Source organism: Lontra canadensis, unplaced genomic scaffold (assembly GCF_010015895.1).
Source record: "Lontra canadensis isolate GAN:19392208 unplaced genomic scaffold, GSC_riverotter_1.0 scaffold5, whole genome shotgun sequence".
Taxonomy (NCBI): Eukaryota; Metazoa; Chordata; class Mammalia; order Carnivora; family Mustelidae; genus Lontra; species Lontra canadensis.
The window spans coordinates 17,339,045-17,353,124 of record NW_022630999.1 but is presented as its reverse complement, the minus strand read 5'-3'; the positions used below and the strand labels follow the sequence as shown (position 1 = coordinate 17,353,124).

Here is a 14,080-nt window from a genome sequence, read left to right as displayed (position 1 = left end):
CGTATACTTTTGCTCATATGCATGAATCTCTATAGGAAAATCTCTTAAAAATGCAGTTGCTGGGTCAATGGATAATGCATATCTTCAGTGTTAATAGATAATTCCAAATTGCCCTCCAAAAAGGTGGCACCAACTTAGTTATTCCTTTTAAGCTTCATAGAAAATAAGTATAATTCAACAAATACTGGCAAGCACCCTCTGCTTTTGAGGTTCTGGACTTTAGGCACTCTAGGGGAGCACTTTAGACACTTTAGGGGAGATCCCAGTTGAATGAAGGTAGGTCATTGGCGAGGCCAATGGCCTCGGAGCTTATAATCTGATGGGCAGTTTATTTCCAGGGTGAAGGGTAGGGTGATGTGGTAGAAAGAGCATTAGACTGAGATTCAATGACAGAGCCAGCTCTTCTGCCCACTTGCTACATGATCTTGATCAAATCATATTCTTTCTCTGGGCCTCAACTCCCCACCTGAAAAGGCATGGGGTTCCTTCAGTTCGAACATGCTATGGCTGTGGACCTGGGCCCTGTCCTCTCACAAGTCCTTCCAGCTGAGTGTGACCCATGAGAACTTAGGGTGTAAGCTTCTTTTGCTTACTATTGGACCATGGACCTCTAGAACAGTGCTGGCCTGTAAGGAAGCAATTCATGGAGTGAGTGAACTAATGAAGATTCTGAAATCATTAAGATGCTGGAAAGGGGGACAGCAGTTTATTCATCAAATCTTTAACTCTCAAATTGGCACCTATAATACCTGAAACTTGAAGGAACTGGTTTAAGGACAATTGCTATGGGCCTATTTTAGCAAAGAAAGGCTCCGAGAGCCTCTGCAAAAGGATATGAATTCCCCTGTTTGACTCAGCAGCTCCTACGTGACCTTGGCAGCAGTCCCCTTTTCTTGTGGAATTCCTATTTCCATAGTACCATTTGGGGACTATTAAGTAAGGTGATTTCTTTTTTTTTTTTTTTAAGATTTTATTTATTTGACAGACAGAGATCACAAGTAGGCAGAGAGGCAGGAAGAGAGAGAGGAAGAAGCAGGCTCCCTGCTGAGCAGAGAGCCCGATGTGGGGCTCGATCCCAGGACCCTAGGAACATGACCTGAGCCCAAGGCAGAGGTTTTAACCCACTGAGCCACCCAGGCGTCCCTAAGTAAGGTGATTTCTAAAGCTACTGTGGGATCTAAAATATTTTGGGTTTGGTGATCAACTGTCTCTAGGTATGATTCAGACTCTGGCACCCCTGGACCGAGAATTTGTGTCCTGCTACTGGCTGACGGTACTGGCAGTGGATAGGGGTTCCATACCTCTCTCTTCTGTAACTGAAGTCTACATTGAGGTTACGGATGTCAACGACAACACACCCCAGATGTCCAGGCCCGTGTTCTACCCTTCTGTCCAGGAGGATGCACCCTTGCATACTCCTGTGCTTCAGCTGGATGCCCAGGACCCAGACTCCAGCTCCAAAGGAAAGCTGACCTTTAACATCACCAGTGGGAACAACATGGGATTCTTTGCAATTCACCCTCTCACAGGTAAGGACCTCAGAAATCTGGGTGAATCGTGATCTCTACCACAGTGCTTTTCTAAGTTTGGTCCTAGACCAGCAACATCACCATTGAACTTGTTAGAAACTCAAATTCTGAGGCCCCACGTTATACCTACTGACTCAGAACACAGGGCTGGGCCCAGAAATCCGTACTTTATTTAACAAAATATCTAGGGGATTCTTATGTGTACTAAGTTTGAGAATCACTGCTCTACTAAGTCTGTGTCTCTGGGAAAATAAGAATATGTTGGATTTCTTTCCTTGGGGCCTAGGGAAGCTAAGAAGCTTGTCTCATGGTCAAGCTGGGATATTTCAGACCTGTGAGTGTTCCCAAACCCACCCCTTCCCTGAGTCATAGCCACAGATGGAATCTCTTAACCCTAGTTCTAAACTGATCTCAAGCCTGCCCACAAAGTGGTGGCAATGGAGGGCCACTTCAGCGGAGTCAACTGTCTCACAAACACCTATCCTTGGCTCAAGGCCACTGGGACAAAGACAGTGGATGGTTTAGAGGAATCCACAGGTCATGAGCTTGTAGCAGTGAGCCAGTCAGAGCTCACAGAGGTGTTTTATTTGGCCTGTGCAAGTTTTAAGCAATGACTTTTCAAGTTGTTGCCAACACTTAAAAATTAGAAAATTCCATAAAACGTGCCAGATTTCTGGTTGTTCATAAAAAAACAGTGTGGCGATCTGGCCACACTGACCCCATATTTGCACAGGGCTGCAACTGGCTGGAGCCAACAGCAGCTTCCAGTGCAGATTAGGTGTATGTCCTCCCATCTCCACAGTTGTCTCACTCCCTGTTGTACTATTCCCAGCCTGCTCCCCGAATCTATGCTATCTGCCTGGCTCCTATTGGTGTTGGAATTTGGGAGCTAGCTCTCACTACTGTGGATGTGTCTTCAAGGCCACATCTTTCTCCTAGAGGATGAACAACAATCCTATAACAGACGAGGCTGATGCTTTCTCCTCTGAACCCAAGATCCTATCCTCTGGCTGCAAAAATTCACTTTTTTATTTTTAAAGATTTATTTATTTATTTGAGAGAGAGAGTGAGCAAGCACATGAGGGGCCAAGGAGGGGAGAGAGGGAAAGAGAGAGAGAATCTCAACCAGACTCCCTGCTGAACACAGAGCTCAACTTAGGGCTCCATCCCATGACCCCGAGATCATGACCTGAGCCAAAATCAAGAGTCGGATGCTCAACAGACGGGTGTCCCTCCAATAATTGACTCTTGGAAGGACAGAACCTTGGTGAGATTGGAGGAGGTGGAAAGGGAGAAAACTAGTCTCCCATCTTTCAGACAAAAGGAGACAAAGGGGAGCATGAGCCTGGGACAGACAGTGCTGGAGGACATGAGTGTCTTTGCACAGACATTAACTTTTGACCTCCGGGAATGGATTAGTCCTTTTAGAAGGACCGTTTCACCCTGGAAAATAGGCCCAAGTTGGCTCTCTACCTGAGCCCATCCTGTCCCTCCCCTTTCAGAAGAAAGAAGAGATCTCTCACCTAAGGCACTGGCTTCTCAACATCTTCCAAATCCCTACTCTGTTTACTGTCAACAGTTCCTTGACACAGGGTCTGGCAAAATGCCCTAGAGAGAAGAGATGTTCTTAGTCTTCCTGCAGTTGAGGAGAAGAAATTTTAACCAGCATGAACATTTAAAAATAAAATAATTAAGTCAACAATAGAACCCCCAGTCCACCCTTCTTACCACCATTATATTGTCCCACTTCCTTGCTTAGATACCTTGGATGGTTTCCCTACATTCCTAAGATAAAGTCAGATCCTAACATGTCTCACACACTTGGGTCTGACATGGCCCATGCTGACCTTTTGGGCTTTATCCTGCCTTTCTCACCCTGCCATGCTCTGGTTTCAGCCATGTGACCTATTTCAGTCCACATGGCCTTTGCTCATGTTGTACTTTCTTCCAGAAGTTTCTTCTCCTCTCCTTTTGTCTGGCTAACTTCTGCTCTTCTCTTGGATCCTAGCCCAGCTGTTCTTTCTTGAGAGGAGTTTTTCCTGACACTATAATACATCTCCTAGCACCATCCACCCCTTTCTTCTTCTTCTTCTTTTTTTTTTAAAAGATTTTTTATTTATTTATTTGACAGGCAGAGATCACAAGTAGGCAGAGAGGCAGGCAGAGAGAGGAAGGGAAGCAGGCTCCCTGTTGTGCAGAGAGCCCGAAGCAGGGCTCGATCCCAGGACCCTGGGATCATGACCTGAGCCGAAGGCAGTGGCTTAACCCACTGAGCCACCCAGGCGCCCCAACCCCTTTCTTCTTTAAACACTTATCACATACAACATTATGTTCATTTGTGTGATTATTCCATTAATTATCCCTGTCCTCCACTAAACTTCAAAGGCTTTCTAGAAAAGGAACCTTGACTGTTTTTGCCCTCTACAATATCTTCAGTGCCTGGCACACAGTAGGACCTCAACAGATAAGATGGAAATGAATGAATCTCTGCCAGCATCTACAATCTCTAGGGAATTGAGAGATTCACACATTTGTTCTGCAAATGTTTAAAGGTGTCTGTCCTTATGAAGCATTTAAACTATGTTCTATGTTGAGATGCGAAGATAAGGAAACACAGTTTCAGGCATTCCACCCATCATGAGCATGAAGATCTGGGTATAAAAAACTGAAGGAGCCAGTGCAAAGGAGCCCTGCTGTAAGATATGTGTAGACATGGTGCTGCGACTGCTCAGAGGAGAGAGGGAGATGCTCGGTGTGGTGCAGTAGCAATGGTTGCATGAAGCGGGGGTGGGCATGCTGAGTGGAAGGTGGGGGAGGACTGACAGGCAGCAGTCTGCGAGGACCCCTGGGCAGGGAGAGCCACCGAAGCAATAGCCAGTAGGGAGGATGAGCCAGTAAGTAGGTCACTTGTCTAAAGGCAGATCCCATTTCCCCACTTACTCACTGTAAGATCTTGGGACAGTTACTCAGCTGCTCTTTGCCTGAGTTTTCCCACCAGTCAAGTGCAGAGGATAATGGCCCCCTCCCGACTGGTTGTGAAGATTAGATGAGTTAATTGAGAGAAGGAGAGAGAGAGAGAGAGAGAGAGAGAGCTTGGAAGAACAACACACAGGAACTCCATGAGTGTTGGCTGTTACGATCCCGAGGGAAAGGGAGCTGGGCAAGTGGTTGGGGTAAGACCTAGACGGTGGTGGGCCAGGTGAATGGTGTAGAAGGATCTGGAATCCATCAGAAGAGGAATTGACAGTGGTTGGAAAATCACTGGATGAGGAAAAGTCAAAGGTGGGCCTGAGATGGGTGATGGGAAACATCTGTTTGGAGAGGAGAAATGATGAAGCCTACCTCATGCCAGGAAGGGCACTCAGTTGGCCCTCACACAGCCCTGTGGGTGGCTCTGCCATGTCCTCATTCTACCTGGTGCTTCCTGGGAATCCAGACACTGACCTCAGAGAGGGGGATGAGGCTGACAACAGAGGCAATGACCCAGAAGCCACAGGCAGCAATTACAGGGACACTGGCTCTTAGAAGGTCAGGGGATGTGGTGGTGAGAGAAAGGAGAGAAAGAAGAAAAATCAGAGAGACAGAGAAAAAAATGTGTGATTCAGAGAGGTAAACAGGGGAAGGGAGAGCGGCAGAGAGGGGTAAGGGAAAGAGAAGGAGGATGGTGAGGGAGAAACAGAGAGAGAGAGTCAGAAAGGAAAGGGACAAGAGGGAATGGAGAGAGAGAAGGTGCAGGGAGGAAAGCCAGCACGGAGCCAGAGGGAAGGTTTACCAGCTGAGGCCCTCTCGTCCCTGCACTATTTCTGGGGGCCCCCTAGATCCTGGGTCCTTCCTTGTCAGGCCCCTCATCTTGGGGATAAGCTGGGTGGGGTCACCTGGGACAACAGTCACACTGTCCCAGCGGAATGTGTCTTTCTTCCCTGACTGGAAGGGAATCTGGCTGTGGGGCTTTCCAGAAACCTTCTCTGCTCCCCTGCCCCCATGTCTGCCCGCAGCAGGGAAGAAAGAGTCCCGCGGAGAGTGCTCAGAGGAGAGAGGGAGTTTGGTTCTACCGGTGACTGGGTTCTATTGCAAAAGGCAAGAACACTTACCTAACAGAGGTCGATCCCATTGCTGGCGCTGGAGGCTCCACCCCAACACCAAATCCCCTCCCCTCTCCTCACTGAGCCCACAACCCCACACTTCATTACTCCATCATTTAACTGCCTAAACAAGAGAAAAAAACTTACTGAAAATTTCAGATGACCCCCTGACCTCTATCTGCTCTGCTTTCTCTTAAGAGACCTTCCCTACCCAGCCCTGACTGCTCTGTCTGTGGGCTTGGATGCCCCTCTTGCATTACCTCCATCTTGACTTCCCTGATGCCTGCAAGAGAATCTTCTCTCTTTCGTGGCCTCAGGTGGCCTCAATTTATAGCCGTAGTGACTCAGAAAATTAAAACTAGACTTACAGATAACCAAATCCACCTTCCTTAATTTACAGGCAAGCTGAGAGGAGCCCAGAGGACACAAGCTGCTTCCCCCTCCCCACGTAGTACATTGCACACAGCATCCCTACTATCGGTGAAAACAGGACATAGGTGGGAACCTCCACTGATCCCGTTATCTCTGCTGTGCTCTCCCACCTCCTCACCTCCCTCTCTTCTCCAGAGTCCCATTCCTCTGTAATGTCCTTATTCTCCAAAGACCAGAAAAATTCTGCCCTAGGATTTGATGTATCTGAGAACTCACTTCCGAGAAAGTGGCCTGGGGAGCCCTTTGCTTAGGTCTCCATCCTTCCACCTCTCCCCCAGGTCTCCTATCCACCGCCCGGCAGCTGGACAGAGAGAACAAGGATGAACATATCCTGGAGGTGAGTAATGGTGTGAACTCATTCACTGGATTCAAAAACCTCCTGAAGGAATCCAAGCGGAAGCTGAGCCAGGCCCTGAGGCCACACGCATGTCTCCAGGCACTGTGGCTGACGAGGGCCCTGGGCTCAGGGTGGAGGAGTTTCTTAGGCTGAGTCTTGCCCTGGTTGGTGGCCATGACTCTCAGGGGCTTCCCTGGCTCTCCAGCACAGGGAAGGGAAGGAATCTGAAACCATGTCTGGACTGGGCAGGAAGCACTGGTTGATTAGTAAAGCCTGCAGTGAGTGCTGGAAGAGGGAGTGGTACACACGTGCTATGTACGTGTTGACTCTGGTTTCCAGCCCATCCCTATAGCCAGAGAGAGAGTCACCCCAGGTCAAGTACTAGGGCAGTAGCTGAGCCCTGATGAAAACCCAGACCTTTGTTCTCTAGAGCTGTGGGTTCTAGGATGTTTCTAAAATCACATAAACATCCCTGGGGCCCAATCCAACAGGAGGAGTCAGTAAATCAGAGAAGAGGGGAGTAAATCAGAAGGAATCTAGTTATACCCCTTTTGCAGCCATCCGTAACTGATTAACAGGCATCTCTTTCAGTCTTAAAGACGTCGGGTGGGAGGGACACACATTCTTCGGCAGAATTAAAATAAATTGGCCTTCTGTGCTCCCAGGTCTGCACATTCCCTTTGTCAGAAATAGGTAATATTAGTAATCAGCTGCTAAATGGCCTTCTGGGACGGAGGCATTCTCCCTAGTTCAGTAGAGGTATTTCTCTTTAGACACCAAAATATTTTAAAAATTCAGAACCACTTAGAGTGGAAATGTCCTATCTTGTAGGATGCCCTTGAGGCTATTGATGCGTGGGACGATTTGCCCCTACATGTAATAGCCCCTGATTCTGAAGTTGTCTTAGTGCCTTTTCTCTCCCTCTGGATTTCATTTCATGCATCGGTCCACATGTCTGACTCAAAAGGTACCACCCACTCCTTCATAAACATCTTCTCATTTGTTTTTTTTTTCTAACCTCCAGTAGCTTAAGGAAACCGGAGAACAAAGCTCATGAGAATTACAAGCAAATAAAAAGTAAATGGTTTCCAAGAAATGGCCCATGGGCCTCCTGAGTAAAGAGCACTAGCTTCTCTCTAGAGCCTCTGTGGCTTTGTTTTCTTCCAGTTCTTTCTGGCTTTCCTGTGGGTGAGATTACTGGAGAGCTGGGTTCCAAGTAGGTGAAGTGATGATAATAAAAATCATAAGCATATACCAACGAACGGACCAACTACTATTCTCAGGCCGTCGAAGGGAGGGGCGGTGGCAGGGTTGCAGTGGGTGGAGATGCATACTCATGCTTTGCATTTGGCGATTCATACCCTATCCTGTCCCTAGGTGACTGTGCTGGACAACGGGGAGCCCTCCTTAAAGTCCACCTCCAGGGTGGTGGTACGCATCTTAGATGTCAATGACAACCCCCCTGTGTTCTCGCACAAGCTCTTCAATGTCCGCCTTCCAGAGAGGCTGAGCCCGGCCACCCCTGGGCCCGTGTACAGGCTGGTGGCTTCAGACCCCGATGAGGGTCTCAATGGCAGGGTCACCTACAGTATCGAGGAGAGTGATGAAGGGAGCTTCAGTATCGACCCAGCCACAGGCATGGTGTCATCCAGCAGCACCTTCACAGCTGGAGAATACAACATCCTCACGGTGAGGAGGGGATGGAGGCCTCCGAGGGGGGACTGTCATATCTGCTAAGGGATTTTTTTTTTGAGGATACAGGAGAAGGGAAACAGGCATGGTGAAGGCAGGTACTTCCTTCCCTGGCTTTCTCTGAGAGAAATGGGAGCCCTGACATCAGCCAAAGCATCAGAATTCTGGGGCTTTCTCTTTGAAGGCAGTAAGGTTCTTGCCTGAGAAATCTGCTCTATTCTTAGAGGTAAGGATTTTGGTGAGGGTAGCCTAGACTTTGGATGTAAGCCTTGGTTCCAAGCCTAGCTCTGCCCTTTTACACCTGTGTGACTATGGACAAGTCCGTGAGCCTCTTTGAACTTTGTTTTATGATCTGTAAAATGGGGGTAAGAACATTTTCCTTGTAGGAAGCCAACATAACAAGTGGCTAGGACAGGGACTCTCATGGCTGACAGCCTGAATCCAACCCCAGCCTCATTGCTGGCCAGGCAGCTGATCTCAGACAGCTGAATGCATTTCCTCCTGCTAAAGGGAGATGTAATGGTACCTCTCTCAGGGATGTTATGAGAATGAAATTAGATAGAGCACATATTGCTCTTAGAGCAGGGCCAGATACTAGTGAGAGCTCCATAAATTCTATTTAGTTTATTTATATGGTTGTTAGGAAGGACCCCATATGCCAAGGCCAGCTTGAGAATTAGCACGCAGCAAGGCTTCAGTTAATGGTGGCTCTGATATTTTTTCACTATGCATGAAGTTCTTGGGCCCAGGTTATTTGTTTAGTTCCCCACTGTGCCTGCAGGAACTAGCACGGTGCCTGTTCACAGTGAGCCTTCAACTGCGTGGTGAATGAATGCACTAGTGGCTAAAAGCCCAGCTCCACCGGTCACAGGGTGCTCTGTCTCTTGGCTGACCACCCAGGTCTTCTTATTTCTTGGCCCCAGACCTGCAGACAAAGCCTCAATTTCAGGTTTGGCTTCTTTTCAGATCAAAGCAACAGACAGTGGGCAGCCACCACTCTCAGCCAGTGTCCGGCTACACATCGAGTGGATCCCCCAGCCCCGGTCCTCCTCCATACCACTGGCCTTTGACGAGCCCCACTACAGCTTCACAGTCATGGAGACTGACCCCGTGAACCACATGGTGGGCGTCATCAGTGTGGAGGGCAGACCGGGTCTCTTCTGGTTCAACATCTCCGGTGAGAGCCCTAGGAGGGCCAGCCTCTCCCATCCTTATAGCCCAGCCTTGGTGCTCACAGCCCAGTCCTTCTGAGCACTCTCATTCCGGTCATGCTCCCTGGCATCCCCTCCTCTGACTACGAGTAGTGACTGTCTCTTCCCTTACTCTCCGGGCCAGCGGGTGAGCAGAAGCAGCACTTCTGCCAAATTTGCCTTCCACACTAGCTATGATCTCAGTGAGAGCCTCCATGGCCTCCCTGGTACCCCCTCCCCCACCAGCCCCAGTTGGTCAGAACCTCAGTTACTCCAAGGGCCTGGGAGACTTGGGAGAAAGCACAAGTCTTGTGTTTCCTCTCCTGCCTCAATGTGAGATCCATGTAGAGCTGACATCATTCACCAGGAGCCTGAGGACTGCTGTACCCTGGGGCCATGCTCAGTATTCTAATCCCAGGTTCTATCCTCACAATCATGGGGAAGTGTCCATTTTCTTTATAGGAGACACTTGGGTCCAAGCTCTCATGGTCTTCTCTGCAATTCCTTTGAAGACTTGTTAAAATATCTGGGGAGAGGAGAATCACAGACCCCTTTGGGACTCTGATGAATTGTTTGGGAATCTTATGAATGCTCAGGCCCTCTTCCCAGAAAGATGTGCATGTGCGCGCGCGCACACACACACACACACGTTTGCATACAAATATAAGGGTTTATAGATTCTCTGAAACCCAGCCAGGGATTCCAGGTTAAGAATCTCTGAGGGTTTCAGGGCCACATGAACTGTGGAGTCCTATTACAGAGATTCCAGGCCTGGTTCAGAGATTAAATGTACACCAGTCCCAAGCTTTTTGACCTCCTGGATCTAATTTCAATTCTGATTCACTATTCTTGTTTGGCTTTTTCCCCCCTTTGTACAAAATTAACACATGTACTCCATAAATCATTAAAGAAACACCAATGAGTGTGAGAAGAGAATTAAAATCACTCAAACTCCCGCCAGTCAGAAGATAATCCACAGCCAAAATGTTGATGGCTTTCTGTTTTAGTCATTTTTCTTTACACACACACACACACACACACACACACACACACTTAGGATTATATTAAAGTATTGTTTTATAACCTTTTAAAATATAAGGTGAATATATTTCCACGCCACTAAACAGATTTCTATTTAGTAGACACTTAAATAGTTGTATGTTAATTCTATATTTTAGATTCATATAGTTTATGAAATCAATTCCCTCTTGTTGAACAGAGTTAGTTTCATTCTTTCATTCTTTCATTTAGACTCTGCAAACTGTCCTATAAGCCATGAGGTAGAGCTCCAGTACTCCTGCCCGCTTCAGTCCCGGCAGCAGAACACGTTCTATGGAAAACACTGGACTTCCTCTGGCACTCGTTTGTCCTTATACATTTACCTTTTTCTGTATCATCACTCAGATCTTAAAAAATTGGACAATAACTTGACAGGACCTACTACCACCTCCTGTCAATCTGCCGGCCAAGTCCTGGGGCACTACTACCGTCACCATCACTGAGGGTGTGTGCTTTCCCCCCTGCTCCCACTCCAGGTGGTGACAAGGACATGGACTTTGATATTGAGAAGACCACAGGCAGCATCGTCATTGCCAAGCCTCTGGACACAAGGAGGAGGTCGAACTATAACTTGACCGTGGAGGTGACCGATGGGTCCCACACCATTGCCACTCAGGTGAGAAGCCTCCCCAGGGATCCCTGAGCTGAGAGCGGATGGGAGGCCTCCTTGGTTGGGATGAAGCTACGGAGGGCTTGCAGTGGATGTGGTGTATCTCAGAGGGCACTGAATATGGAATCAAGGTTTTGCCCTCCAGTCTTACCTGATACACTTTCTACTTCTGTGCTCTTGGGACAATTCTTGTTTCCACTGTGGATCTCTGTGTAATGAAGGGCTTTGTCTAAACCAGCAGTTTTCTCAATTTAAGATAGAGTTCTATAGGGGCTACCATGAGTATGAGAAATGATGGTCAGTGGGTTCCTGGATTTCTACTATGGCTTCAGCCTGAGTTTTACCTATTTCAGGTGTTGGAATTTCATAAAAAATTTCACTTGAAGAAAAAAGCCCTTTGAACCAGAATTTTGTGTTTTGAAAACCACTAGACTGCATGTTATTTCAAAGCTTTGTGATTTTGAAACCCTATCATTCATTCAACAAATATTTATAGAGTGACAGCTGTGTGCCAGGCACTACGCTAGGCACAGATGATATGGTGAAGAACCAGATAGAAAGACAAGGTCCTAGAGCTTACGGTCTACCTTCTCTTTCATTCTCCTCCCTAGGTCTACATCTTCATGATTGCCAATGTTAATCACCATCGGCCCCAGTTTCTGGAGGCTCATTATGAAGTCAGAGTTCCCCAGGACACACTGCCTGGGGTGGAGCTCCTCCGAGTCCAGGCCACAGATCCAGACAAGGGCAAGGGCCTCATCTACACCATACATGGCAGCCAGGACCCGGGAAGTGCCAGTCTCTTCCAGCTGGACCCAAGCAGTGGTGTCCTGGTAACGGTGGGGAAGTTGGACTTGGGCTCGGGCCCCTCCCATCACACTCTGACAGTTATGGTGAGTAAACAGAGAAATCCGGGAAGATGCACTTGCATGTGGATGTGTGGGGGTGGACACACACAGAGGCATGATGAAGGTTCCCTTTCCCCTGGTGTGTACGGATGCCCGTGATGATCTATGACATGAGATATGATATTTCACAGCCAGCCAGAGGCGCCCATAAGGGATGTCCAAGAGTAAAGAAGAGGGGAGAGCTGCCAAGGAAGCACATGCAACCCCAGCTTTCTCTGGGCTCACTCCAAATACTCCCCAATAGTTCTCTCCCTGCTCCATGACTGCATGAGCACAATGGGGCCTGACATCGTGTCAGAGGTGGGAAGGACCGGAGACCATCCCCCACCCCCCCACAGCAAGCACTGGGGTGAGGAAGTGAGGTGTGCAGGGCACAACATAGAAGAAAGACTCACTTTCAGGGTTCTGTGTCTACGATTTTGTGACCCTGAGAGGGAGCCTCCCTCAACCTACGCCCTGTGTGCCTCATGTGTCTCACTGGGTCTCAGCCCTGACCCGGCCCACTTCTCTCATCTTATACCTGAGGCCCACAGAGGGACAAAAACTTGCTCACCATCATACAGTTCTTTATGATGGAACCAGAATCAAAGCCAGCCTCCCTGGCTCAAGTTGCAGGGTTTTATGTGCTAGTTTATCATCCTCTGGGCACATAAATATACAATAAAAGCTCTGAAAAATCCTACAGCAAAGAAAACTTTAGCTTCATTTAATTCAGTGTCCCCTAAATTTAGTAGAATTTCTTCCCCCTGCGTAACATGTTAACATCTCGAGGAACTAATAGTCTCTGAGACCCAATTTGGACAATACTGTTTCTGTGCTTATTTCTGCCTTTCTCCTAAAGTGGGATTATCCATGAAAACAGCTAAGCCTAATAATCACTAATTTACACATTTATTTTTTAAAAAAGAGGATAAATGAGAGCAAAATTTAAAAGAACACAGAGAGTTACAATTAGATATATTTTCCACCAGCATTCTATTTCATTGACCTTAATTTAACCCTGCCTCCTCCCATTCCATTTGCTGCTCATGGCATTAACCCCTTGGGCCCATAGGTCCGAGACCAGGAGATGCCCATCAAGAGGAACTTTGTGTGGGTGTCCATTTATGTGGAGGATGGAAACCTCCACACACCCCACTTCACCCAGCTCCACTATGAGGCAAGCGTTCCTGACACCACGGCCCCTGGCACAGAGCTGTTCCAGGTCCGAGCCATGGATGGTGACCGGGGAGCCAATGCTGAGGTCCACTACTCCCTCCTCAAAGGTGAGAGGCTTGGCCACGAGTCCAGAGCATGAGGGAAGAGTCTCTGGCAATAAGAAAAAGGCCCAGGGGCATGAATTTGCAAGTAGATCAAATGCCAGGTTCTCTAAGCTGTGGCAAATACCATTTCTAGAGCATTCTCTGGGATTATAATAACCTAACTTAATGTACTTCTGAAGGTGGTAAGGATAATAACTAAGGGCCTACTTAAGTTATGGAAGAATTTACATACATATTATATAAATTCACCAATAACCGTATTTGTAAAGGATGCTTATGAAGTCCACGCAACATTTTAAAATGTAGTATCTGTGCCTTTATGACAGAAAGGACCTATAAATACCTTATAAGATGGATGGCACAGTTTTAGGAATTACATTTAGTAGTAACATTTTCTATTAAGGCTGTATCATTTTCGTATCTGTTATACAGTTTTCCCCTCTCAAAAATGGGAACAATATTCCCCGTGCCAGAAAGCCTTTGTAAAGATTAAAAGAGAAGATATATGTTAATACATGTTGTAAACTGTAAAATATTATATGAATGCCAAGGGTTTATTGCTATCATTGATAAGTGTTAATTGTACATAATTAAAGAAACAAAAAATGACAATATCTAGAATCCAACTAATTATTAATGACAATTATGTTTGATAATTCATAATTAATGATACTTAATACTTATTATCTTTAACAAAGTTAATACTCCATAGAGCTAGATGCTGTGGAGGGACATAGTGAATGTGACTTGCCTTGTGCTCTCATAGAGCATAATGTTCATTTATTGCTTATATACTTTCTAGAAATCAGAGCTTTTGCATTTTTTTAAGAAACAGAATTGTTATATCTTGCCACGTGGCAGAAATCTATGCATCACTGAAAAACAGTAATACTAACCCATTAGTTGCTTACTTTCTGTGATTTATAAAGCACACTCACATCTTTTACCTCATTTTATCTCATTGACAACCCCATTGATG

The 14,080-nt window shown here is 46.9% G+C and overlaps 1 protein-coding gene across 1 annotated transcript in view; it reads left to right on the top strand.

The window, feature by feature from the left end:
* Positions 1 to 14,080, top strand: part of FAT2 (FAT atypical cadherin 2) — a 79,249-nt gene that overhangs the window by 24,256 nt on the left and 40,913 nt on the right. The window contains exons 3-9 of the mRNA XM_032851606.1: positions 1,215 to 1,529; positions 6,322 to 6,380; positions 7,758 to 8,069; positions 9,039 to 9,249; positions 10,798 to 10,937; positions 11,543 to 11,824; positions 12,894 to 13,104. Coding sequence (XP_032707497.1) covers positions 1,215 to 1,529; positions 6,322 to 6,380; positions 7,758 to 8,069; positions 9,039 to 9,249; positions 10,798 to 10,937; positions 11,543 to 11,824; positions 12,894 to 13,104 — 1,530 coding nt within the window. The remainder of the gene's footprint in view (positions 1 to 1,214; positions 1,530 to 6,321; positions 6,381 to 7,757; positions 8,070 to 9,038; positions 9,250 to 10,797; positions 10,938 to 11,542; positions 11,825 to 12,893; positions 13,105 to 14,080) is intronic.